We start from the raw sequence: 24,215 nt of genomic DNA on the forward strand, positions 1-24,215 counted from the left end.
TGAAACCTGTCGCAATATGATTAACTGCCTTTGTGTGAGACTGCTTTCCCGCCTCGGGTTTGCGAAAACAAGCCCTGCCCTGTCCTGCAAGCCCCTGATAAACGTCATCAGAGTTTCAAAATTAACTGAAATATCAGAAATGGCGGGAATCAATCATAATCAATCAGCTGAATCGCCTTGTTCAAATATCAGCCAATCATACATCTAATTTGTATAATGACTCTGTGCCTGTTTACCCCAGACTATATAACACTGTCCTGAGCCCAGTTGGGGAGCTCTCCTGCCCGGCTCGTTTCACGAGTGAGTGAGAGCTCCAGGTTCAAACCTGTAATAAAGATCCTTGCTGCTTGGCTTTGCCTCTGGACTCTGGTGGTCTTCTTCGGGGAATAAACGGTCTGGGCATAACAACCTTACAAGGAACTTTGCAGGTGTGATTCAGTTAAAGACCTGGAGATGCAGAGATTATTCTAGATTACCCAGGTGAGCCCAATGTAGTCACAAGGGGGCCTTACAAGAAGGAGGCTGGAGGGTCAACGTTAGTGGTAGGAGATGTGATGGTGGGAACAGAAGTTGGAATGACATGAGAAGAAACCATGAGCCAAGGAACACATGCAGCATGTAGAGGCTGAAAATGGCAAGGAAATGATTAAGCCCTGAAACCTCCAGAAGGAACCAGCCCTGTCAATATCCTGATTTTAGCACTTCTGACCTCCAGAGCTGTAAGAGAAGTGTGTGTTATTTTAAGTAACTAGGTTTGTGGCAATTTGTTGCAACAGCAGTAGAAAACTAACACACAGTCTTCATCTGAATGAAAGGAGGTCCTTTTTGACTTGTGGGCACATGTTAGGCTCTCGGTGCATTCCAAGTTACCACTTGACTGCATCAGAGGCAGTCAGTATAAAACTATTGAACGAATGTTGAATAGACTAGAATACAAACATTAAAATTATGTTTACAAAGCCATCATAATAAAACAGAAAAATGTTATTTAAAAAAGAAAAGAATACATATGTGTATTACAGTGAAATCACCACTGTATTAAATGGGCAGACATCAAATTATGTACATACAAATTCCAGAAGAAAATAAATGAAACTATTAATAGTCATCATTTCTGCATGCTGGAACCTATAAATGACTTTCTTTTTTCTTCCTTTTACATTTCTGCATTATCTCAATTTTCTATAAAGAATGGCATCATTTTCATAAAAGAAGAAAGCACATCAATTTCATTTCAAAAGTAGACAGGAATATAGTATGGAACATCAAAGGCAATGAAAAAAAATGTTGTTATATTCAGTTCCCTCATTTATGCAACGACGATTCTAATGTAACTAATAATTTAAAATCTTCAAATTTACACGTCTGCATATCACAAACAGAATGGTCATCGTGGATCTGTTTTGATTTTGCAAACAGTGGTCAGTTTTAATAATAGTAAGGTTATGACTATCACCTCCAAACATCAGCTGCTGCCCAGCCACTGTGAGCCGCAGGACCCCAGCAGCGTGTCAGATAGGTAGTGATTTAAGCAGACTCTGGCAATTGACTCCACAGGAAGGAAAAAAAGTCAAGAGGAGAAAAGCTGGGAGACCTGCTGAGTGACTCTGCTTTGCTTACACGTGAAAAGAAGAAAGAGTTATTCTTAGAACTATGGCTCTTTGACCTTGGATAAGTCATTCCACTCCTCTGAGCCTCACTCAGTCTCCTTTTGTGTTAGGAGAGGATAGAGCTAAATTATCTCTAAGATTCCATCTAGCTGTCATATTCTATAAATACATGTGTATGTATACATATGCGAACACTCCACACATATGGACATACAGGCTCTGAGACATAAGACAATGAGACTAATACTCAAAACAATATTCCACTATTTTTGCAGTCATACGGGGGTTGCTTTGAACCAGCTTTAACTAGATCTTTCATACTGTGCAATTTGCCGCTAATACCATCACCATCAGATATTTCACAGTGTCTTCTTTTTCACTATGTCAGAAAATAAACTGCACAGTTTGAAAAGGCTTAAACATGTGAGGGGGTTACGGCAGTAGCAGCAGCCTGAGGTCTGGCTAGTCCCTGAGGCTTTCTAGCTTGTCACTCAGCAGCTCTTTGAAGAATGCATTTGTAACTTTGAGAAGGCTGTCTACTTTCTTCCGAGAAAACCAAGCACATTAACAGAACTTAACAACAGATTTTCAATTCAAGGCAATGCCTGATAATATCTCAATTACTGAATCAAATGAAGATGCCATTTCTGAAATATGTTTTATATGAAATTTCACCAGAAGTCTGAAACGTTCTAGGATATTTATTATGAACGTTTTTCCAGGAAATATTGGCAGAATCCCTATTTTTCAAAGGAAACGTAAGTGATTTAATCCAAATCTTAAGGCACTTACAAGTCTCGCAGGGTGGAATAAACCATGCGCATACTGAACTCTAATGCAAAACAGAAAGCTGAATACCAGAGAAAGGTAGGGAAGTATCCCTGTAGATAGAGATTATACCCAGATGCCGAGCAGGAAGATGGTCGAAAGAAGCTTATGGGATACACAGTATCAAAGGCCTTTTGGCTTCTGAATTCAAGAACTAATATGGGAATGGAGGATTTTTTTTTTTTTAGACTGGGCCTCTCTATCACCCAGGCTGGAATGCAGTAGCACAGTCATGGCTCACTGCAGCCTTGACCTCCTGGGCTCAAGCAATCCTCCCATTTCAGCCTCCCAAGTAGCTTGGACTACAGGCACATGCCACCATGCCCCATTCATTTTTTTCAATTTTTTTTTTTTTTTTTTTTTAGAGATGAAGTTTCACCATGTTGCCCAGGCTGGTCCCAAACTCCTGGGCTCAAGCAATCTGTCTGCCTCCGCCTCCCAAAGTGCTGGGATTACAGATGTGTCACTGTACTTGACCAGGAGGAATTTTTGATGGAGGAACTAGAATGAGCAATGTTTTTGTGACATGGAGAATTTGGGCTGTGTACAGAGACAAACAAAGCATGAAATTTGACAGAAATGCCAACTCCAGATTAGGGAGCCAAGAGAATAAAGATTGAAATGACACGTAAGATTGAGAGTGCCAAGGCCTTGAGCCCCCAAAGAAGGAAAAGGAGATGGCACTTTCTTTTACAGACAGTTGTGAGCCATCTAGGACATTTAAGCAATTGTTTGATTTGCATTTATTCACCTCTCCCCATTATAAGGAGCATAGGTAATTTTAACCCCATAGTTTAAAAGGCATTATAATTTCTCGCTCAACAAGTGACCATAATTCCAAGCAACCTTTCCATGCGTCATACAATGAATAATTCTAATTATGTGCTTGAAATTCTGCAAGAGATTTCCTTTATTGCTTTAGTATTTCTAGTTTTATTTGGTGTTGGAAGAGGAGTGGTTCCATTCAGATGTTAGAGTCAAAGGTGCTCATGTGGCCAGGCATGGTGGCTCACACCTGTAATCCCAGCACTTTGGTAGGCCAAGGCGGGAGGATCACTTGTGGTCAGGAGTTTGAGACCAACCTGGCCAACATAGTGAAGACGTGTCTCTACTAAAATAAAAAAATTAGCTGGGTGTGGTGGTGCTTGCCTGTAGTCCAAGCTGCTCAGGAGGCTGAGGCACAAAAATCGCTTGCAACTGGAAGGCAGAGGTTGCAGTGAGCCGAGATCGCACCATGGCATTCCAGCCTGGGCGACAGAGTGAGACTCTGTCAAAACAACAACAAAACAAAACAAAACAACAAAAAACTGCATCATATGCATGGGGCCCAGGAAACCCAACCTTCTGGAGGACAGAGATGACTTGGTCACACAGACAGACACATAGACTGTATCCACTGGTCTCCAGGCTTCCTGGTTTCAGCCTTTTAGACCCCAGGGCTTAGCCATGGCTCCTTATGCACAGCCCCTTGCCTTTTTACTTCTCAGCACTGGCACCACCTGTTTACTTCTCAGCACTGGCGCCAAACCTACATTCTGTACATGAAGACATAACACTTATTCAGCATGGTGCTCTCGTTCCGTGTCTGTGTGGATATGTGTGTCTGTGCATTTATATATAAGTGTACAAATATACACACATTATGCAAAATGGCAACAGCACATACCATTATTTCATTTTTGTATCTGTCATTTTGTGGTGAAAACCATATTTTTTCCAAATGGTTTGTGAGCATTTTCAGAAGAGGCCCATCATATTGTATCATGCACACAGCCAATACTCAATTAGCATTCATTGAGCAATTGACTTAAGCTAAGTCTTTAGCCTCCCAGATACGTAGTATTTCCTCCTAGGACAAGGAGAGCAGCTGGTTAACATACTTGGTATAAAAGGACCAAAAAGTATGGTTCCCATTTTCTTTCAGATCTCAGAAAGACAAGATAGTTTATGTCTTTAAAAGCTCCAGAGATAAGGTAACTGAACCCATCATCTGAAAGCAATCTGTCAATATGTACGAGAGTGCATGGGTGAGAGCATCCATGTGTGTGAAATCAGAAACCTTGAAACTGAAAAATGGAGAAACCATGCGGTAAATATTAAATCCAGGTGGTGTTAGCAAACGGATACAGTTCATCAACTGGCGTGATTTTCATGTGTTAAACTCAACACTTACCTCAATAAAGAAGATGCTGGCTGCTGATGTTGGGTGGTGATACATATAGACTGTCACAAGAATGGCTGTGGCTATAATGAGGACCAGGATGAGGATTCCAACGATGAGGCCAGCATGGAGGGTTCCTCCTTTCTTCTCAGCTGCACTGTCATCTGTAGAAGCTGAAAGAACATCCCAGCTGTCAGGACCATCATGAGCTTACCCTTAAGTTTGCATTTTCATCTGAGGAGATATTTGTGTTTTTAATAAAGTACGACTGGATCTTTACTTCCTGGACAACTTTTCCACAACACCAATTTTACAGGTGAGGTGCTCTTCATGTGGGCAATGAAGAATCCACAGGATTCGTGAGTAAAAATACATTTGTCACTGTGTTTTGTTTTTATTTTTTATTTTTTGAGATGGAGTTTTGCTCTTGTTGCCCAGGCTGGAGTACAACGGCATGATCTTGGCTCACTGCAACCTCTGCCTCCTAGGGTTCAAGTGATTCTCCTGCCTCAGCCTCCTGAGTAGCTGTGATTACAGGTGTGAGTCACCATGCCTGGCTAATTTTGTATTTTTAGTAGAGACAGGGTTTCACCATGTTGGTCAGGCTGGTCTTGAACTCCAGACCTCAGGTGATCCGCCCACCTCAGCCTTCCAAAGTGCTGGGATTACAGGCATGAGCCACTGCGCCTGGCCTGTGTTTTAAAATTTCTAGTTGGATAAGCAAAATGAATAGTTTTTATTCTCAAAGTACTGTGGGAAACCTCAAACTCTAATTAACTACACACTAAATTTAACTTTGATTTTTTTCATTAAACCAACAAAGTTACCTATGGAAAAACTGATTAATTTTGAAAGCTCCTCTCATGGAAATTTTAAATTCAAGAGTACTAGACGTCTTTTGGTAAGCTACATAAGCATTTTCAGAAAGTTTGTACATGAACTCCAAGCAAAATTTGTGAAAAATCTGTTTTAAACAAAAATACTTTTTAAAAGTGTAACAGATGGATGCTCAATGACCCTCCAATAGCTTTGATCACTATCTGAAGGGAACGCCACAGCAAAGGAAAACATTCCACTACACCCCAGAACGATATCATTTCCTCTAACTTTTACTGAGATGCTGTTCACTATAATACACATTTTTTTTTCTGAGTTAGCAAAGGGAGGAATTAAATTTCTAAAGTAATAACTACCCTAACCAAAGCCAACCAGCCAAATACAACTTATCTCTAAAGTCTTCTCTTTTTCTAAAATTCTGTAATTGTTGATGACTACTCAGGCAATTAGAGATCTTCCTGAATTATGTACAGCAGTAACTGTATCTTAAGCACACCATATGACTGGTATTCTAAATTATGAGATAATTCTTTAAGATGTACAAAAGTTTCAGAACAGTGGCTCTCAATCCTTTCTTTTTTTTTTTTTTTTCTTCGAGATGGGAATCTTGCTGTGTCGCCCAGGCCCAAGTTGGAGTGTAGTGGTGCAATCTCGGCTCACTGCAACCTCCTCCTCTCAGGTTCAAGCAATTCTCCTGCCTCAGCCTCCTGAGTAGCTGGGATTACAGGCACCCGCCACCACGTCTGGCTAATTTTTGTAATTTTAGTAGAGATAGGGTTACACCGTGTTGGCCAGGCTGGACTTGAACACCTGACCTCAACTGATTCACCCACCTCAGCCTCCCAAAGTTCTGGGATTACAGGCGTGAGCCTTTGCACCCGGCCTCAATACTTTCAAGACCAATTTGCCTCTTTGTTATTTTTACCCTTTGCCTCTATGTTGTAAACATTTTTTTGTCTATTAAACTTCATTTAATAAGCACTGATTTCTTTCTTTTACTTTACATTTTTTTAAAGAAAAACCAAACATGGATGTCTATCACAATGTGTGGTCCACATGAACGAATGGAATTCCAGATAAAGTGGAGAAATATGACCTCCTAATTCTTTCTACCTCCCCTCTACATTTTTATTGCTCTTGTTAACTCTTTGCTTGAGAACTGCTGTTGGTGTTCAGTAATCCTTCTCCAAATCTAGTAAGGCTGAAAATTCTAAAGATTTCCCTTATGTAACAGAAATTCATTAGTGAAAGAAGATCAAATTTAGAGTAATTCATTATATAATAGCTCATTTACACTGTGCCAGGGATCATTGTGTTGCTTTGCAAGTACCAAACCAACAACCCTAAGAGGTAGGCACTGCCATTATTTCTGTTTTATAATAAGGAAGTCAAGGCACAGGATAATTAGAAAATGAGCTAGGGTTGCAAAACTATTAAGGTAAAACTGAGCTCACACACTAGCAATCTGGCCTCCATGTCTGAATTCTGGACCTCTGATCAATGCCTCCTCAATGAACACTGGGCTGTAGGTCCTGCTATTTCCTCTTATTTCATGTTGTGAGTTCTTCTAGCAAATAATTCTGAAAAGAATCTGGTAACTTCAAGCAAAGAAAAACTAATGTGAAAAACAGTTAAAGAATTACCACTGGAGCCGGGCGTGGTTGCTCACGCCTGTAATCCCAGCACTTTGGGAGGCTGAGGCAGGTGGATCACCTGAGGTCGGGACTTTGAGACCAGCCTGGCCAACAAGGTGGAAACCCTGTCTCTACTAAAAATACAAAAAATGAGCCAGGTGTGGTGGTGGGTGCCTGTAATCCCAGCTACTCAGGAGGCTGAGACAGGAGAATTGCTTGAATCCGAAGGCGGGGGTTGCAGTGAGCCGAGATCCTGACACTGCACTCCAGCCTGGGCGACAGAGCAAGACTCTACCTTATAAAAAAGAATTAACATTACACCTCCAAGATGACAGAGGCTATGTCTTTGGGCTGGGTCCTAGGTCAGTATCTGCCATCATAAACATTTTCATCTGTATTTGGTGAGAAGGGAGGAGGAAAAGAGAGGAAGGAAAAAGATAAAAATAAAGGCTTTTGGAAATAGGTTACAGTATTAGAATGACCACATCGCCAATAAAAATCAAGTGAGGCTATAATAAATGACCTCATCTGTCTGGTCTTCAGTTAGCCTTATCTCCAAAACGCAGTCAATAACAGTAATTACCCCACAGGGTTGATATGAGAATTCCACATTTAATACATATGAAGTTCTTAGGAGAGTATGTGACTCACGATAAGCACTTAATGAATATTGAGATATTATCGTACTTTTTATATGAGGCAGGTTGAGGCAAATTATACTGTCAGATTCATGACAATATATAAACTATGTTTTTGCCCTTAACATGTGTTGCTTTTAAAAATGTGGCCTCATCCTTAAGTATGCTTGTATTATTGCATCTTGTGGACTTGATTATTATTTTTTATAAGAGTATGACACATTGCTTTCCTGGGAAAACAGGATTAATTGAAAATGTGGCTTTAGGGAAAATGTAGCAAAAATATCTACTTGAGTCAAAAACGAAGCTTTGACTGTTTCTTCAAATCCTTCCCTCTCTCTTCCATTCGTCTTTCCATCCCTCCATCCCTCTCTTTCTTGCTGTTTTTTATCCTCCCTTTCTCCATCCATCCATCCATCTATCCAACCATTCAGTGTCTGATTCTATCTCTGGGGTTTGTCTTTGGGCTGGGTTTTAGGTCAGTATCTGCCATCATAAACAGTCCTTTATACACAGCATGCCAAGTTTTAGCCTCACAAATTTCAGCCTCACTTCCTCTTCTTTTTATTTTTCATTTTTGAGACAGGGTCTTGCTGTCACTCAGGCTGGAGTGCTGTGGTGTGATCTTGACTCACTGCAGCTTCGAATTCCTGGGCTCAAGTGATCCTCCTGCTTTGGCCTCCCAAGTAGCTGACGCTACAGGCATGTGCCACCATGCCTGGTTAATTTTTTTTGTAGAGACAGATTGTCACTATGTTGCCCAGGTTTGTCTTGAACTCCTGGGCTCAAGTATTCCTCCTGCCTCAGCCTCCCAAAGTGCTGGGATTACAGACATGTGCCACTGCACCTGACTTAGTCTCACTTCTTTTGTGTATGCAGGAATGGAGAGGGAAGATTAAAGTATTTGTGAGTTGACCTCAGGTTGCTACTTCCCAAATGGGCCGGAGGACCAGCACCTGTTAAGGAGGCAGCCCTTCCCAGGAAGGAAGGAAGAAGAGTGCAAGGGTCATATTTTACTAAATAAGAGTCCTTGTCAGAAATAAAATTATTTTTGTCTTGCAGGACATAAGTTGCCAATCTTTGGAATATAACAGTCAGAACCAGATTTGCACCTTGAGTGGGGTAAATCTCACTACCTTTATTTAGACATAAATACTCTCACAATTATTATTTATTCATACTTCCAACAATAATTTAGTTATATTATCTCCTTTTAAAAATGTTCCCTTACATTTCTGTTTTAGATGCCAAGATACTGCGGCCATATCTAATAATGCAATTTGTACAGTCTAGTTTATTACTAGCCAAATAACCATTTAATAACATTTTTGGATGAGGATTATTTTAATAAAATAAACAGCTTTCATGAATTCTCAATACTAACCAGAAGACAAAATAAATATTTTGAGATCTGTGAGTACAACATGACTTGATGTGTTCTAACAGAGCAAGTCATTTAAGGAAAAATGTAGCATACACAATTCCAAAATATTACAAGAGTTTCTTTGTGTCACATACCAATGACTATTTCAAAATGCTTTAGAATGACCATCCGAATAGAGTGACCAAAATTACACGCATAGTTTTGGAGAAAGCATTTTTCTACTCTCATATTATTTAACTTTTTTTTTTTTTGGCTACTGCAATGATTCTACCATTTCCTCCACAGTACAAGTATCTCTATTCCAGCTTCTTTCTATGGGCTTTAGGTGAGCGTATATTGGCAGGTATTATGATGGCTTAATTAGAGGTCATTAAATCTGAAGGTGCAGGAAGCATTCCATTGATATGCTTTGATTTTAAATTCTTTCACTACTACTTTCCAGTTTAATATCATGCTTGATCAAATTGTACAGATTTTGCATATTTATGGAGATTTGCAGACAGAATTTAGAATATCCTGGGTATATACTCAAAAGGATATAAATTATTCTACCATAAAGATACACTATGTCCATTGCAGCACTGTTCACAATAGCAAAGACATGGAATCAACCTAAATGCTCATCAACAGTAGACTGGATCAAGAAAATGTGGTCCATATACACCATGGAATTCTATGCAGCCACAGAAAAAGAGTGAGATCCTATTCTCTGAAGGAAGCAACATGGAAAGAGGTGGAGGTCGTTGTCCTAAGCAAACTAACACAGGACCAGAAAACCAAATACATTATGTTCTCACTCGTAAGTGGATGTTCTCACTCGTAAGTGGGTGTTAAACACTGAGTACATATGGACACAAAGAAGGGAACAACAGATACCAGAGCCTACTTGAGGGTAGAGGGAGGCAGGAGGGTGAGGATTAAAAAACTACCTATTGGGTACCATGTTTATTACCTGGGTGATGAAATAATCTGTACAATAAAATCCTGTGATAATTTACCTATAAAACAAACCTACACAGGTACTCCTGAACCTAAAATAAAAAGGCACCTCAAATGCAAAACTGAAACTTAGAAAATGTAAATGCTTACTAATTCCCATAACTGAAGTTTAGTTCATTCACCTCAAGGGAAGACTGCTTGAGTATGTTCATTTCCCTCCTGCAAAAAATACAATAAACTAAGATGTCAATCTGTGGCTTGACTGATTGTTCTTTAAAATTGGCAGATAGAAGTATGTCAAAGAGAATTCTGAACTTGCTTCAGGGACAAACTTCTCAGTAAGCTTGATATGGTTTGGCTCTGTGTCCCCAGCCAAATCTCTTCTTGAATTGTAATCCCCATGTGTTGAGAGAGGGACCTGGTGGGATGTGATTGGATCATGGGAGTGGTTTCCCCCATGCTGTTTTTGTGACAGTGAGTTCCCGTGAGATCTGATGGTTTGAAAGTGGCACTTCCCCCTTCTTTCTCTTTCTGTTCTGCCACCTTGTGAAGAAGGTGTTTGCTCTTCCTTCGCCTTCTGCCATGACTGTAGGTTTCCTGAGGTCTCCCTGGCCATGCAGAACTGTGAGTCAATTAAACCTTTTTTGTTTATAAATTACCAATCTCAGGGAGTTCTTGATAGCAGTGTGAAAATGGACTAATACAAAGCTCATCAGAGTCTATTAGGTTTTAGGGGAAATTAAAGAAACATGAGAAGGAATCTAGTCTTAAGACCTAAACTCTTCCTCTATTCATACAAACATCTTATGAGCTGTCATTCATGTCCAAAAGCAAACAAAAACTAAACAAGCATCCTTCTCACACACTTAGTAAAACATAACACACAGAAGAATTCAAATCTTTAGTCTTTGTAAAGCCTTACCTTGTGTATTAAAATAAGGGGAATTAATAAAGGGCAACAAGAAGCCATAAAAGAGTCTCCAAGCCAAAAAAGGAAATACAGGAATATACTTTAAAAATATCCAAAGTAAAGGCCTTTTTGCATTGTGCTTAAGACATTTTTAATATATAAATGAAGCAGAGAAAATCAATAGTATCCAATATAATATACTCTAATCTGACCCAGTGAGTGTCATTGCTTTTCAACGCTTTAAGAAATGCAGATCAATATTTAGACACAGAGAAGACTGTAAGAACTGTCAATTCTGTGAAAGCAATCTGCTATTTTTGGGAAAGTTTTAGCTACCATAATAGCAAAAACTATATATATATATATATATATATATATATTTTTTTTTTTTTTTTTTTTTTTTTTTTTTTTTTTAGACGGAGTCTCTGTCTGCTCTCACTATTGCCCAAGCTGGAGTGCAGTGGCGCGATCTCGGCTCACAGCAGCCTCTGCCTCCTGGGTTCAAGCAATTCTCCTGCCTCAGCCTCCTGAGTTGCTGGGACTACAGGCACAGGCTGCCACGCCTGGCTAATTTTTGTGTTTTTAGGAGAGGCAGGATTTCACCCTGTTGGCCAGACTGGTCCTGAACTCCTGACCCCAAGTGGCCCATGTGCTTCAGCCTCCTAAAGTGCTGGAATTACAGGTGTGAGCCACTGCACCTGGCCAAGGCAACATATTTTAAAAATACATTAAGTACATACTAGAAAATATTCAAGACCTCACGTCAAGGTGTTTAATTTGGAGCAGTCCATGAATCATGGAAAATAAAGAAGGAGGAAAGACGAAAGGAAAAGGAGGTAGAAAAAAAGAAGATAGGAGGAAAGAAGGAAGAAAATGTCACATACATATGTATATATATGTGTATACACATATTTATTTATTTTTTCAAAGTGTAGCATTTAACGTTAAAACTCTTTGTCTCCGTGCTGTTTCTATGACTGTTATTTTCTCTAAGGATTTACATGCATATGACATTGATATTCTGTATTTAGAAGTATAATTCTCCAATATGGTAAAATATTTTAATGCATTGCCAAAATGATCTGTACCTACTATTAAATATTGCCAACAATTAAAGTCGAGAAATAAAGAAAAAACTAAAATAGAAATATTCTTTGTCTGAAATTTGATTCACTTTAGAACTAACTCTTCTCCTGGGCTTAAAGTGAAACACTACAGCCCATAAATTCCATAATATATTAATATCCTTTGGGGGACAGAGAGGCTGATGGGTTGGACAGAGTCATGCACAAATTTGCTCAAAATTCATAAATCTTACTCAGATGCTGCCAAAATGTACTCTTTTAAAGCTTCAGAATAAAGTTAAACTATAAATGCTTAAAATGTTAGCATTCCGCTTTGGGATTAAAAACGCACATAGACATGGCTTTCCCCATGGAATAGTACCTAGCCCATTTACAAGCTAAAGCATGTAATGAAGGAAAATCAAATGATAAAAGTTTTAAGTGAATTGTACTTCCCTTTGTAAGTTTCCCTTGCAACTGATCTCATTTTGTAGCTCATTTATTTTCTCTCTTACATCATTAACTTTCTATATACACAATTATGACTTTGACTTCATTCAGAGTTTCTTCTGGTGTTTTAAGTCTTTTGTAATTTTTCATAATCCTCTTAGTTCTTTCATTTTCTTAATCAGAGTGATACTATTTTTTAAATGCTTACCAGCCTGTCAATATTATTCTGGTATTAGAATGGATTGAAACTATTATACAAGGTGTACCTAATTCACATTAGGTATCACTGTGACAATACATTCACAATTCATGTTAAGACATTGCTGTAGAAGGGATTTGGGTAATTACTGTGAAAAGATATAAAAGCAGGTGCACAAAGCACATCTAAGGGCATTATGTATGGTGAGACCAGTATCTGGCAAGGGCAGCTTTCCTTTTACAGTCTGTCCTACTGTCGGCAGCAGTGAAATTCATTCAGGGAAATATATAAAATGTTCTGGGCTGGAAGATCTTAGAGTATGACTATCCTTTGAAAAAACAACAACCTGATAATCCCTTACCTTTTATGTTGGAAAAATGAAGCTGAATAAAATTTCTATGAAATAATATTAAAAGGAATACTTAATTCTATCCAAATGAGGGATTTTGGATAACAGTCACCAAATGATAGGCTGATTCTAGTCTCATTCAAAGATCGGTGCTTTTATGCATATGTATGTGCAGATATCTTAAAGGGAAAATTTTAAGAATCAAGGCTGCAGTGAGCTTTGATCCTGCCACCGCACTCTAGCCTGGGTGACAGAGCGAGACCCTGTCTTTAAGAAAAAAATTGAAAAAAGAGAAGGTTTATGGTATTTATATATACTACAAATAAGACCAAAAATAAATATTTGGAATAACCCATTATCATTTTTCACTTTTTGTATGTGTATGTGCTCCTTTGTAATAATCTGCCTACGCATGTGTTTTCAGCAGTCAAGATCTTTATGACACCTAACTTTTAAACTTTTCCTAACATCAGCTTTCTATATCAAGTTATCATTTTTCTCTATTTAAAATATATCTTTAAATTATTGTTATTATTATTTTTGAGACGGAGTCTCGCTTTTTCACCCAGGCTGGAGTGCAGTGGTGCGACCTCGGCTCACTGCAAGCTCTGCCTCCCGGGTTCACGCCATTCTCCTGCCTCAGCCTCCCGAGTAGCTGGGACTACAGGCATGTCCCACCATGCTCGGCTAATTTTTTTTGTATTTTTAGTAGACAGGGGCCTTCACCATGTTAGCCAGGCTGGTCTGGAACTCTTGTCCTCAGGTGATCCACCTGCCTCAGCCTCCCAAAATGCTGGAATTACAGGCGTGAGCCACTGAGTGTGGCCAAAAATTATTTTTGAAAAATAAAAATAAAATGTGTCTCGGCTTCTACCAAAGAATCCACAGGGGAAAAAAAAATCCTAGTACCTAAAATTTTCAGCTAAATATGAAACCAAAGGAGTTCATAAACTGTTTTCTCTTTTAATTTCAGGCCGAGCTCTTGCATGGTTAAGATATTAGGGATTCTAACTACAGAAAAAACTTAGTAGAGTTTTCCTAACAAGGGTATTCATAGTGACTATGGAATACCAAAAATAGGCCAACAAAGCACTTTCAAGGTTTGGAGGTACAGAACAGAGTGACTCTTCGTGCCATTTATTCTGTCAATTTCAGAATAGTCACTTACGTTCAAACAGATCATTTATATGCATAACCTGACATGATAAGGATGAATGTTTACTACTTATCAAATCCATCAACTTTCCTGAACATGGAAGAAAATTCCCCTTCACTCTGTTCCTATCGGTGTAGAAAGACAGATTTGTGTGTAAACCACTGGGATAACATAAATATGGAACCTTTGGGGTTTCCAAGAATAACATCAGATCTCACATTGCTGGACCTCAAGGACCAGCATCCCTTCAATCCTGTCTTCTTTTCTGCAAAATGGATATAATAGTAAGAGCTATCTCCTGATGGTTGTGAAGATCTGAGAGGATGCTTATAAAGTGGTTAGCATTGTGCTTAAAATATAATAAATCCTCAATGGAATGGCTGTACTAATGTTGTTAGTGCCACTCATACTACTTGTTACTCTACTGATTAGTATACTTTGTTATATTGATTCTTTAGTATTATTGTTAATACTATTATTAACTCTCATTAATATTCTGTTGATTACTACCCTTATTCTTCTCAATCATGGCTGCACTACCAGGGCAATGAGAGGACTTCTTGAAATTATTTGTGGAAAGAAGGAATCCATTCCCTCACGGAAGCTTAGGGGCATGGCGAGTGAAAGCAAGGACATTTCAGTGCATAGTTTTTCAAGCGGAAAGGCCAAGATCAGCCTCTCATGTGCTTGCAACCACCTGAAGGGGAACATGTTGTCCCAAACAATAGCTTGGACATGGGATATAGAATCCACAGTCACTATTTGAAAAACAAAAGCCTAGCTTCTGAGGTCTAGTAGCCTATCTAAATAAGATCAACCCTTCAGTGGTTATCTGTAAGCAGCTTCTTTGGAAAACTGCAGAATACTAAATCAACCTCAAGTTCTTTGGTGTCTGAATTTATGCATAACATTAATAAAAACCTTTGCATCTCCCAAGGAAGCAGGGATTAATTTAGTTGCTGGTAGCCTGTGTGTGCGCCTCAGTACTGGAACCTTAGACACTGATATTCTCAACAACCATACAATCCTTTTGCTATTTGCTGTGGTTTGATGCATATTATAGCTCTCCAGAAAAGTAAATGAGCAGAATTCTATGTGTGTGCTGTGTAGCTCAGGGAGACAGAATCAGAAGCCGGAAAAAAAAAAAAAAAAAAAGAAAGAAAGAAAGAAAGAAAGAAAGAAAGAAAGAAAGAAAGAAAGAAACCCTGAAGACAAAAAATAACAAAACCAACAGCTCGGTAGAGCTCTGAATTTCATTTTAGTTTGTATTACGAGAACTAATAAATTGTGCCACATAGGACAGAAAGAAAAAAAAAGTGAAAACACTGAGCAACACTTGTACAGGATATTTATATTTCACTGCTTTGCACCAATACTTGCCTTTAACACGGACAGAATCATGCTGCTTAGGAGAATGGACATTATAAAGCTGCATTTATCACACTGACCGCCCCTTAGCTACTGGAGCACCAAGTCTCCTGAAATGTAAAGCTCTATGTCTTGAATGTGGAACAGAACACGTTTAGTCCAGGGAGTGCGCACTGGTCCTGACCTAACCTGTTCCACCAAATCACCTTCGCAAGCAGACTCTGCTGTGTGGGCATATGACACTTCCACAAGTTATATACAGTTGCAAGGGCTTTGGTCTCAAAGTGTTGGGGGATGGGATTAGAGAAGAAGTTAAGGTTCCCTTGGACTTTAAAACTCTGTGATTTGCTGACCAGGCATGATGGCTCACATTTGTAATCCTGGCACTTAGGGAAGCTGAGGCCAGAGGATCACTTGAGGCCAGGAGTTTGAGACCAGCCTGGGTAACACAGTGAGATCCCATCTCTACAAAAATTAATTTTAAAAAAGTAGGTGGGCATAGTGTACACACCTGCAGTCCTAGCTACTCAGGAGGCTGAAGTGGGAGGATTATTTGAGCGCAGGAGTTCCAGGCTGCAGTGAGTCGTGATTGCACCACTGCACTCAAGCCTGGGTGACAGAGTTAGACTGTGCCTTTCTCTAAAAACAATAAATAAAAATAACTCTATGATTAGGCAAAGTTGGTGCTGCTATTTTTTTTGAGACACTGGATGGCTTTAACAGGAGAAGAGCAAATAAATGACTATATACTAAACTGGATCATATTAGAAGCAACCCTCCTGGCAGGACAGTAGGGTGATAAGGAGCACAGAGCATGCCTGGAATCAGAGCCCTTGGTATTATAGACCAGCTACATTCCTTAGAAACTATGTGACTATGAACAAATTACTTAAATCCCTGGTTCTGAGACTTGAAGTGTAAAATGGGATTACAAATAGTACTTTCTTCTTAGGGTGCTGTGAGGATTAAGCTAGTTAAACATGTAAAGCCCTCAGAAGATTGCCTGGTATATCGTTAATAGCCCAATAATTGCTAGATAATTTTATCATCATTATCAACTACATGGGAAGATTCTGTGAATATTTTAAAGCAAAACATGAATCACATGATCAGAAATGTTACATTTTATGCCTTCTAATTAAAGATGCTGGTTCACCAAGGATACACTTTTTTCTTTTTCTTTTTTTTTTTTTTTTTTTTTGCTTTGAGAATTTTAAGAAGACTGGAAGAATTTATTCATAGGATTTTTTTTAAAAAACTATGTCTAGTTTATGAAATCATATCAAAATGCCTCTCCTTTTTTTTTTTTTTTTATTTTTACAGAGGCCAAATTTGCCTGTTTGAAATACAGGAATTTTAAATGTGCAATTTACCAAATTTTTGTAACTGTATATACCAAATAACCATCACCCAAATCACATGAAGTACTTCCATTCCCCCATAAAGTTCTCTTGTCTCCACCTACAGTCCGTCCTAACAGCCCCGACCAACACTGTATATGCAACCACTGGGCTGATTTCCATTATTGTAGATTAGCTTGACTTTACTTGAAATTCACATAAATTGAATCATACTACATGTAGTCCACTGTCTCTGGCATCTTTTGCTTAACAATGTTTTAGGACTTATCTGTGTTACTGCATGTATCAGTAGTTCATACTTTCTTTCTGCTGAATAGTAATCATTTGTATAACATGCGCTCAATTTGTTTATTCTTCTGTTGATAAACATCTGAACTATTTCCAGTTATTGACAATTATGAATTGAGTTGCTATGAATATTCTCTTACAATTTTTTTTGCGTGTGTGGACATGTTTTCTTTTAAAAATAAATACATAGAAGTGGAATTTGTGACTTAAAAGGCCAGAACTTTGTAAGAACTGCCAAAGAGTTTTCTGAAGTGATTGCACAATATCACACTCCAATCAGCAATATATAGAGTTCAAGTGCACCACATCCTCATCAATATTAGTGTTGTGTAGTGTTTAGCTATCCTAATGGGCATGATATGGTATCCCATTCAGGTTTTGGTTGTTTACTATTACTTTTTAGGAGTTATTTATATTTTCTGGATACAAGTCCTTTGTAATATAAGCATACTGTAAATATTTTCTCTTATCGGTAACCTGCCTTTTCATTTTCCTGACAGAGTTTTGGATGAACACAGAATTTAATTTTTTTTTTTTTTTTTTTTAGATAGGGTCCTGTTCTGTCACCCAGGCTGGAGTTGGAGTGAGGTGATCGTGTCAAACTCCCAGGCTCAAGTGATCCTCCTGACTGGGGTCTCCCACATAGCTGGGACTACAGGCATGTGCCATTATGTCTGGTTAATTTTTTTAATTTTTTTGTAGAAACAGAGTCTCGCTATGTTAGCCAGTATGGTCTCCACCTCCGGGGCTCAAGTGATCCTCCTGCCTTGGTCTCCCAAAGCGCTGGGATTATAGGCATGAGCCACTGTGCCCAGCTCCAGGCTTTGAATTTTGATGTTTATAATTTTTTTAAAAATCAGTCTTCTTAGAGATATTAAAGTTATTAAAATTTGCAAAAAAGCAGCTTATGACTGTGTTAAATTCTCTATTATTTGTCTTCTATTTTCTATTTCATTTTTCTACTCTTATTTCCTTCTTTTAAAATTAATATTTTTAATAAAATATCACAATTTTAGACACAATTGAGACAATCTTAATTGACTTATCTACTTAAGTTGGACACTTGAGTTATTAATTTTAAACCTTTTTTCCTTTCTAATCCTTACTAATACAAACATGTAAAACCATAAATTTCCTTCTAAATACTTTTTAGCAGCATTCTATAAATTTTGGTATTTTGTATCAGTTATCATTCCATCAAAATATTTTGTAATTTTCCTTACAGTTTTTTCTTCAATATATATTTTATGTATATCAAATATTTACATATATTTGCCAATATTTATCAATATTTATATATATTTATATATATATTACAAGTTTGATTTGCTTTTCACATATTTGAGGATTTTGTAGATATCATATTTTTCCTCCCAACTTCATTAAGCATAATTGACAAATAAAAATTATCTATATTTACAGTGCACAGAATAATTTTTTGTTATATATATATATACACACATTGTGGAATGATTAAATCATGGTAATTAACATATCTATTCACCTCATATGCTTATCATTTTTGTATGTGGTGAGAACATTTAAGATCTACTTTCTTATCAATAGACATTATATTGTTACTGCTTCTCGTTTGATTCTTTTGCAGTCAGAGAATGTAGTCTACAAGACCACAATCTAGAAATTTAGTATTTTTTATGGCTCAACATATGGTCTACCTTGGTGACCATTTCATGCGGACTTGAAAAAAAAAACCCTCCAGGAACCCTGCTGTATAAATACCAATCATGACCAAGTGGTTGTCAGTATTGTTCACATCTATATCTTTCTTAATTTTTTTTTTTTTTTTTGGTCTAACTTAAAAAAATTATAATGGTTCTTAATGAACTGGCACTTTTTTCCTTTTTTTTTTTTTTTTTGAGACAAGGTTTCACTCTGTAGCCCAGGCTGGAGTGAACTGGTGTGACCATGACTCACTGCAGCCTGGACCTCTTGAGCTCAGGAGATCCTCCCACCTCAGCCTCCCGTGTAGCTGGGACTGCAAGTGCACGCCACCACGCTCAGCTAATTTTTTGTATTTTTAGTAGAGATGGGGTTTTACCATGGTGCCCAGGCTGGTCTCAAACTCCTGGGACCAAGCAATCCGCCCACCTCGGCCCCCTAAAGTGCTGGGATTACAGGTGTGAGCCACTATGCCCAACACCTTTTTTACCTTTTTATATTTTCCTCTGGTAATTCTCCTTGTCTTTAAATCTAGTTTAAGTCTACTTAATTTGATATTTATATAGGACCTTCAGATTCTCTGTGGTTATGTTTGCAGTATATATATTTTTCTATAATTTTATCTTAAAGCATTTTATATCTTTGTCTTTATTTTTCACGTACATTTCTTATACACAGCGTAGAGCTGGGTCTGGCTTTCTTAAAAGTCCGTGTGATAGCCCATGCTTTTAATAAAAGTGCTTATTTTATTTACATTTGAAATAGTTACTGGTGTGGTTGTATTTGGTCTGCCACTTAGCTATTTGTTTTCTTTGTGTTCATCTGTTTTATGGTCCTTTGTTCCTTCTCTCTTGTCTTTTTCAGGTTAAACAAATATTTCTTAGAATTCCATTTAAATTCCTTCAATGAATTTTGAGCTGTATGTTTTTGCATTTTTTTCCTTTAGCGGTTGGTGAGTATGTTAACTGTGTTAAAAATCACTTATGGCTGACACTTTATCCAACAAGTTGTTAATTTATTACTGTAACTGAAGTAATATTTGGTCACAGTAGCTTACAAAACTGTTATAAATTAGTTTCACATAATTAACTGCTGTCCTTACTACCCAAGTTACATTAAAAAGCTTGCACAAATAATAATTTTGAGCTCTGAAGAGTAAAACTAAAGCAAAAATTAGTCTTACTGCGAGCAGCAAGACATTGAAAACCTAGCTGTTTAGAAGAAGATTAAACTAAATTTGCCATCTAATAGATTAAACTGTCTTTAAAGCACTATGCCATTCTGAGACTAGCATATCTTTTCTCCCCATCAACCGTCAACATCAATTCCTTTTTTTTTGGTTTTGCTCAAAGTGGATCAGCATAGTACATGAACTATATGCATGGCTAATTCAAGCACACGTGAACAAAATGTAGTGGTGAAGTCACACAACCTCAAGGAATGCTACCAAGTTTAGGAGGCTGCAAACAGATCCTGATGAGCCCTTTACACATTAGCAGTTGGCTTCTTTTCCATTCTTATTTCATGTTTTATGGGTCTTTCAACTCCTAAACACTGTGACCTCTGCCCTTTTCCCACTCACTCTCACCATATTACTTGTATCTCACTATACAGAGAAAACAGGGATCTCAGACGAAATCCCCTGAACTTCTCCCTCCTGTCTCCCTACCCTCATTCATGCTGATTGGCCCCACCCATGTGTGTGGATATATCACTTCACTCCATGACTCTTTTTCTTCTTTATGAGGTGTTTCTCCTCAGCACCTGTGACGGGTAAAATTAAGAATCTCTACTTCCCTTCTTCCCTTTTTCTTGAAAAAGTAGTCTGTCCTTGGGGACTCCAATTTCCTCACTGTCCACAGAATCTTCAAATTCTGCCTGGAGATTGTACAATGGTGGATTGTTATGCAATCCAGTCAAGATCAATAAATGTCTTTATGCCACCAAATCTCATGGTCACTTTACTGTGTGTGTTTTTTTAACTTGTCTGCAACATTGACACTGTTCACTACTTCCTCCTTGAAATTTTCTTCTCCTTTGGTTTCTGTGATACCAAACTTTTTTTGTTTTCTTGCTGTCTCTATGACACTCTTGATTTTATTCACAGAACCTTAAATCCTGTACTCCCTCTCTAGTCTTTGGCCACTCCTTCCTTCTTTCCTTCCTCCTTCTCTCCGTCTCTCCCTTCCTTCCCTCCTTCCTTCCTTCCTTCCTCCCTTCCTCCTTCTCTCCCTCCCTTCCTTCCTCTTTTTCTCCCTCCCTCATTCCTTCCTTCCTTCCTTCATTTTTTCTTCTTTTTCTTTTTTCTTTTTTTTTGAAGACTCACTGTCACCCAGGCTGGAGTGCAGTGGTGCAATCATGGCTCACTGCAGCATGGACTTCCCAGTCTCAAGCAATCCTCCCACCTCAGCCTCCCCAGTAGTTAGGACTAAAGGTGTATGCCACCATGCCTGGCTAATTTTTTTTTTTTTTTTTTTTTTTTTTTTGTAGAGACGGAGTTTCCCTGTGTTGTCCAGGCTGGTCTTGAGCTCCTGGGCTCAGGTGATCCACCTGGCTCGGCCTCCCAAAGTGCTGGGATTACAGGCATGAGTCACCGTGCCTGGCCACTCTTTTCATCTTTATACTATCCTCCCATACCTAATTCATCTCCTTAAATTCAACTATCATTTATATGCTGCTAATGCCTAAATTTGTATCTTATGCCTACATTTCCAAGTGAATTTCAGGCTTATATAGAAAAATGTCTACTGACATTTTCATTTGGATGTCAACATTAACATGCTCAAATTAAATTAATTGCTTACCCCCTTTCTCTTCCTGTATTTCCTATTCAATGGCACAATTGTCCCCAGATAACTTACACCCATGTCCTGGGAACCACGTTCGTCACTTTCCTATGATGTAAATCACACATCCAATCAGATATTAACTTATGTAGCTTCTACTTCATTAGTAAATACTTCTCATATGTACTCTACTTTTTTATTCCCATTGTCAACTACTACTTTATTTTAGCCTCTGACCACTGCTTCTATGGATTACTAGTATAACCTCCTAACTAGACTTTCTGGCCTCTCATTCTTACTCCAGTCCCTCCTCTTCCCTGTAATACTTCAAGGGTCAACTACTAAACATGTAACACATGTCCTGACACTCCCTTATCAAAATGACACAAATGGTTCCCAAGGTCTCTAGGTTAAATTTCAAACTCCATTGCCTGGCATAAAAGACTATGAATGCTGACACCCCACTTATTTTGATACTTTATGGCTGGTGAGGCTGAGAAATAAGCCCACCTTCTCAGCCTCACCAGCCATAGAGTACTATGTATATATCTTTACCCCAGGGAAATCAAATCTGGCAGCTCTTTAGAGTTACCCAACCAGATCTTGATGTTTCATGCTTCTGAACCTCTTTCTATGTCAATCCCTTTCCAGAAATTCTTTTCTTCTATCCCTTTTCTCAGAAATCCTACCCATACTTCAAAACTTGGATCAAGTATGACCTATTCTTGTAATGTTATTTTTGTTTTGATACCTCTTGTCTGTTCTTCTATAGTTTTTCTTGAGTCTATCTTTGCACTCTTCACACTATACTTAAATATCAATTTACTTCTCTACGTCATCCCATTAGGCCACTTGCTTCTTTGGGACCGGCATCAGAGTGTGTAGGTCTTTGCATCTTCATCACCTAACAATGGGCCTGGCACAAAATAGTTGAAGAAATGTTTCTCAAGCAAATAAAACCAAGTTGAATCAATTCAGCATCAAAGTTAATTAATGTTTTAGTGACATACATATTTTAGTAGTATAGGGCCATCTCCCATAATCACTAAACATTTCACGTTTAAAAAAGAATAATCACTTCACACATGGAGAACACACTGAGAAGGGGCATAAGAAATATTGGGTAACATAAAACCTGTTGCTGGAGCCCCTCATATGTCTCAGATTCCAAAATCTAATGGAATATGGAAGTTTCTTTCCTCCAGTAGAAGTTCCCTGGTCTAGGCTTCTGATAGGAACAGGGAACAGGTAGAAAATGAGACAGGAGGTGGGCACGGAAAGGAAAGTAGGTATCCACCAGAGGGAGGTGGTCAAGCATTTTGCTGATGGCAAATGGAAAGTGCATTTAGAGCTACTTTGTGGAAGCCATCCGTGTGCATTTCCTAAGAGGCACTCTGCTATATCATCTTGTTCTGTGTTCTATCAGCAGCATAAACTCTAACTACGCATTCTAGCTACAAATTAACTTACAGTGGAAAAAGTATATCCTGATGTGATTTTTCTTTTTCTTTTATTTTCCTATGCTGGACAACAATTTGTCAAGCTATTAGGCTGAACAATGAAATTGCAACCTTTCTAGGTCAAAAGTGTTTTGTAAAAATCAGCAATTTCATATGGTTCAACAAAATACAAAATACTAACGATCTTTACTAAAACAAATACATCTGTCAACAGCTTAAATCAGGGGTGTCCAATCTTTTGGCCTCCCTGGGCCACACTGGAAAAAGAATTGTCTTGGATCACACATAAAATACACTGACACCAACAATAGCTGCTGCGGGTTGGACAAGTTTGGCTTAAATGAATTCATTTTCACTTCTGTATTAACATGATTTAGGAGGTATAATGGATATAATGCTTTTGGATTCCTTTCGTTGGCAGAGTAAGATGCACTTTCTGCATGTAGATAGACATAATTTCTTGTTGTCACCAATTAAAATACTGTTTCAGGAGAGCCTGGAGGTATAGGTGAGGACCAATGGACCAATGGGTGGAGTCAGAGTAAAATACGTTATTCTTCTTTTGGTCAAATATCCATTCAACTCTTGGTACTTAAAGTGTAGTCTGTGGCTTGGTGGCAACTGCATTATCAATGTGCTTGTGAAAAATGTAATGCAAGGTTTGGGCTTCATCCCAGAATTACATATCAGAATATGTATTTTAACAAGACTCTCCACCACAGTGATTCTGAAGGTTCTTCAACATTGAATCAGACCATTTATTATCAACCTAACATTGGAATAATCTGGGAATTAAAAAAAATTGGTGCTCTGGTTCCAGCCCTAGAGGTTAATATTTAATTATTATGGAGAACAGTCTGAGTGTAAAAATTTTATAAGCTGGAATAATAAAATAACAATTACATCTCAGACTGGAACCAGGTGATGTAAATGTACAGAAAATGTTAAGAACCACAACTCTAGGTAAAAGTTTGGGAGAGAAATCCTAAATTCCAGGGAAAGTTCAAATTAACATTGTAAAGTAGAAGAACTTTTCAGTATGATGATACATATACACTTAGAACAGGGTTATTGCTGTCATGAAAAGTAGTCAAACAAAGCAAAACATAAAAC

The 24,215-nt window shown here is 38.1% G+C and overlaps 1 protein-coding gene across 1 annotated transcript in view; it reads right to left on the minus strand.

Annotated features, from left to right (window-relative positions):
* PLXDC2 (plexin domain containing 2) overlaps positions 1-24,215 on the minus strand; it is a 472,622-nt gene that overhangs the window by 42,213 nt on the left and 406,194 nt on the right. The window contains exon 14 of the mRNA XM_023223192.2: positions 4,612-4,772. Coding sequence (XP_023078960.1) covers positions 4,612-4,772 — 161 coding nt within the window. The remainder of the gene's footprint in view (positions 1-4,611; positions 4,773-24,215) is intronic.

Source organism: Piliocolobus tephrosceles, chromosome 9 (genome assembly GCF_002776525.5).
Source record: "Piliocolobus tephrosceles isolate RC106 chromosome 9, ASM277652v3, whole genome shotgun sequence".
Taxonomy (NCBI): domain Eukaryota; kingdom Metazoa; phylum Chordata; class Mammalia; order Primates; family Cercopithecidae; genus Piliocolobus; species Piliocolobus tephrosceles.